Genomic DNA, 1,220 nt, shown 5'->3' with positions numbered 1-1,220 from the left:
GGAGGAGGAGGAGGAGGAGGAGGAGGTGGAGGCGGAGGAGGGGGGAAAGGAGGAGGAAAAGGAGGTGGGAACGGCGGTCAGAGGTCTCGAAGGCAGGATCGCGGTTTAACGGGAAGAGAGCATCGGGACCATCGACATCATCATCATCACCATCACCATCACCATCATCATCATCACCATCATCACCATCATCATCAAGGTCGTGAGAGATCGTCGTCATCGTCGTCGTCGTCGTCGTCATCGGGACAGCAGCGCGAGTCTAAAGCAAGCACGGTGGCTGCAAACACCGATGAACTGGATCCGGCCGCGACGAATGCGAGCAACAACTTCGAATACGACGACAACGAATGGGACATCGGAATAGGGGATTTGATAATCGACCTTGATGCGGACATTGAGAAGACGAGGGACGAGAAATTGAGCTCAGGGACAGGCATGGCTTCTACGCCTGCCTCGGCAGCATCAGCATCGAATACCACGAACCATCATCATCATCATCATCACCACCATCAGCTGCAAAACTCCACGAACGGGTTGAACTCGTCTAGTTTGGGAATCGCGAACAGCAGTCCGAACGGTTGCGGCCAATCCTCCAACTCGTCCTCGTCGTCGGTCTCATCTTCTTCGTCGTTATCGTCTTCTTCATCCTCGTCGTCGTCGTCGTTGTGTTCGTCGGGCTCGTCGACCGTATTGTCTTCCTGCGGCTTGAACTCGTCCGGACGATCGAACAGTCCCGGAAACGGGAACGGTAGCGTGGTAAATAGCGTGGGTGGCAACTGTACCGGGAACACGGCGAACGGTTCCACGGGGCTGGTTGCGGGTGGTACTACGGGCGGTGGCAAACAAAGTAACGCCGTGGTGAGTGGCGTGAACGCCGCGCACGGAAATTTATCAAATACCGGCAAGATGGCTGTTGAACATTCAGCCACGGTCGACAAGGGGCTGAAAATGAAGATCAAGCGAACGAAACCGGGGACAAAGAGCAGCGAGGCGAAACACGAGATCGTGAAGTCAAACGAGATCAACGGAACGATGTCGTCTCAGGAGAGCGGTAACGGGGTCGGCGGTTCGGTTGCCCCGGGCGGTACTTCGGTCGGCGCGGGTGTTACGAGTGGTTCGTCGTCCTTGTCGTCCTCGTCGTCGTCCTCGTCGTCGTCGTCGTCGTCGTCGTCTTCGTCCTCGTCGTCGTCGTCCTCGTCGTCCTCGTCGTCGTCGATCGA

General features: G+C 56.8%; 1 protein-coding gene across 1 annotated transcript in view; it reads left to right on the top strand.

The window, feature by feature from the left end:
• LOC108574127 (zinc finger protein 608-like) overlaps nucleotides 1–1,220 on the top strand; it is an 11,252-nt gene that overhangs the window by 1,281 nt on the left and 8,751 nt on the right. The window contains 1 exon segment of the mRNA XM_017936647.1: nucleotides 5–1,211. Within this exon segment, the coding sequence (XP_017792136.1) occupies nucleotides 5–1,211 (1,207 nt within the window).

This window comes from Habropoda laboriosa, unplaced genomic scaffold, assembly GCF_001263275.1.
Source record: "Habropoda laboriosa isolate 0110345459 unplaced genomic scaffold, ASM126327v1 scaffold222, whole genome shotgun sequence".
NCBI classification, from domain to species: domain Eukaryota; kingdom Metazoa; phylum Arthropoda; class Insecta; order Hymenoptera; family Apidae; genus Habropoda; species Habropoda laboriosa.
The sequence above is the reverse complement of the archived record's forward strand: the minus strand, read 5'-3'. Positions and strand labels throughout refer to the sequence as shown.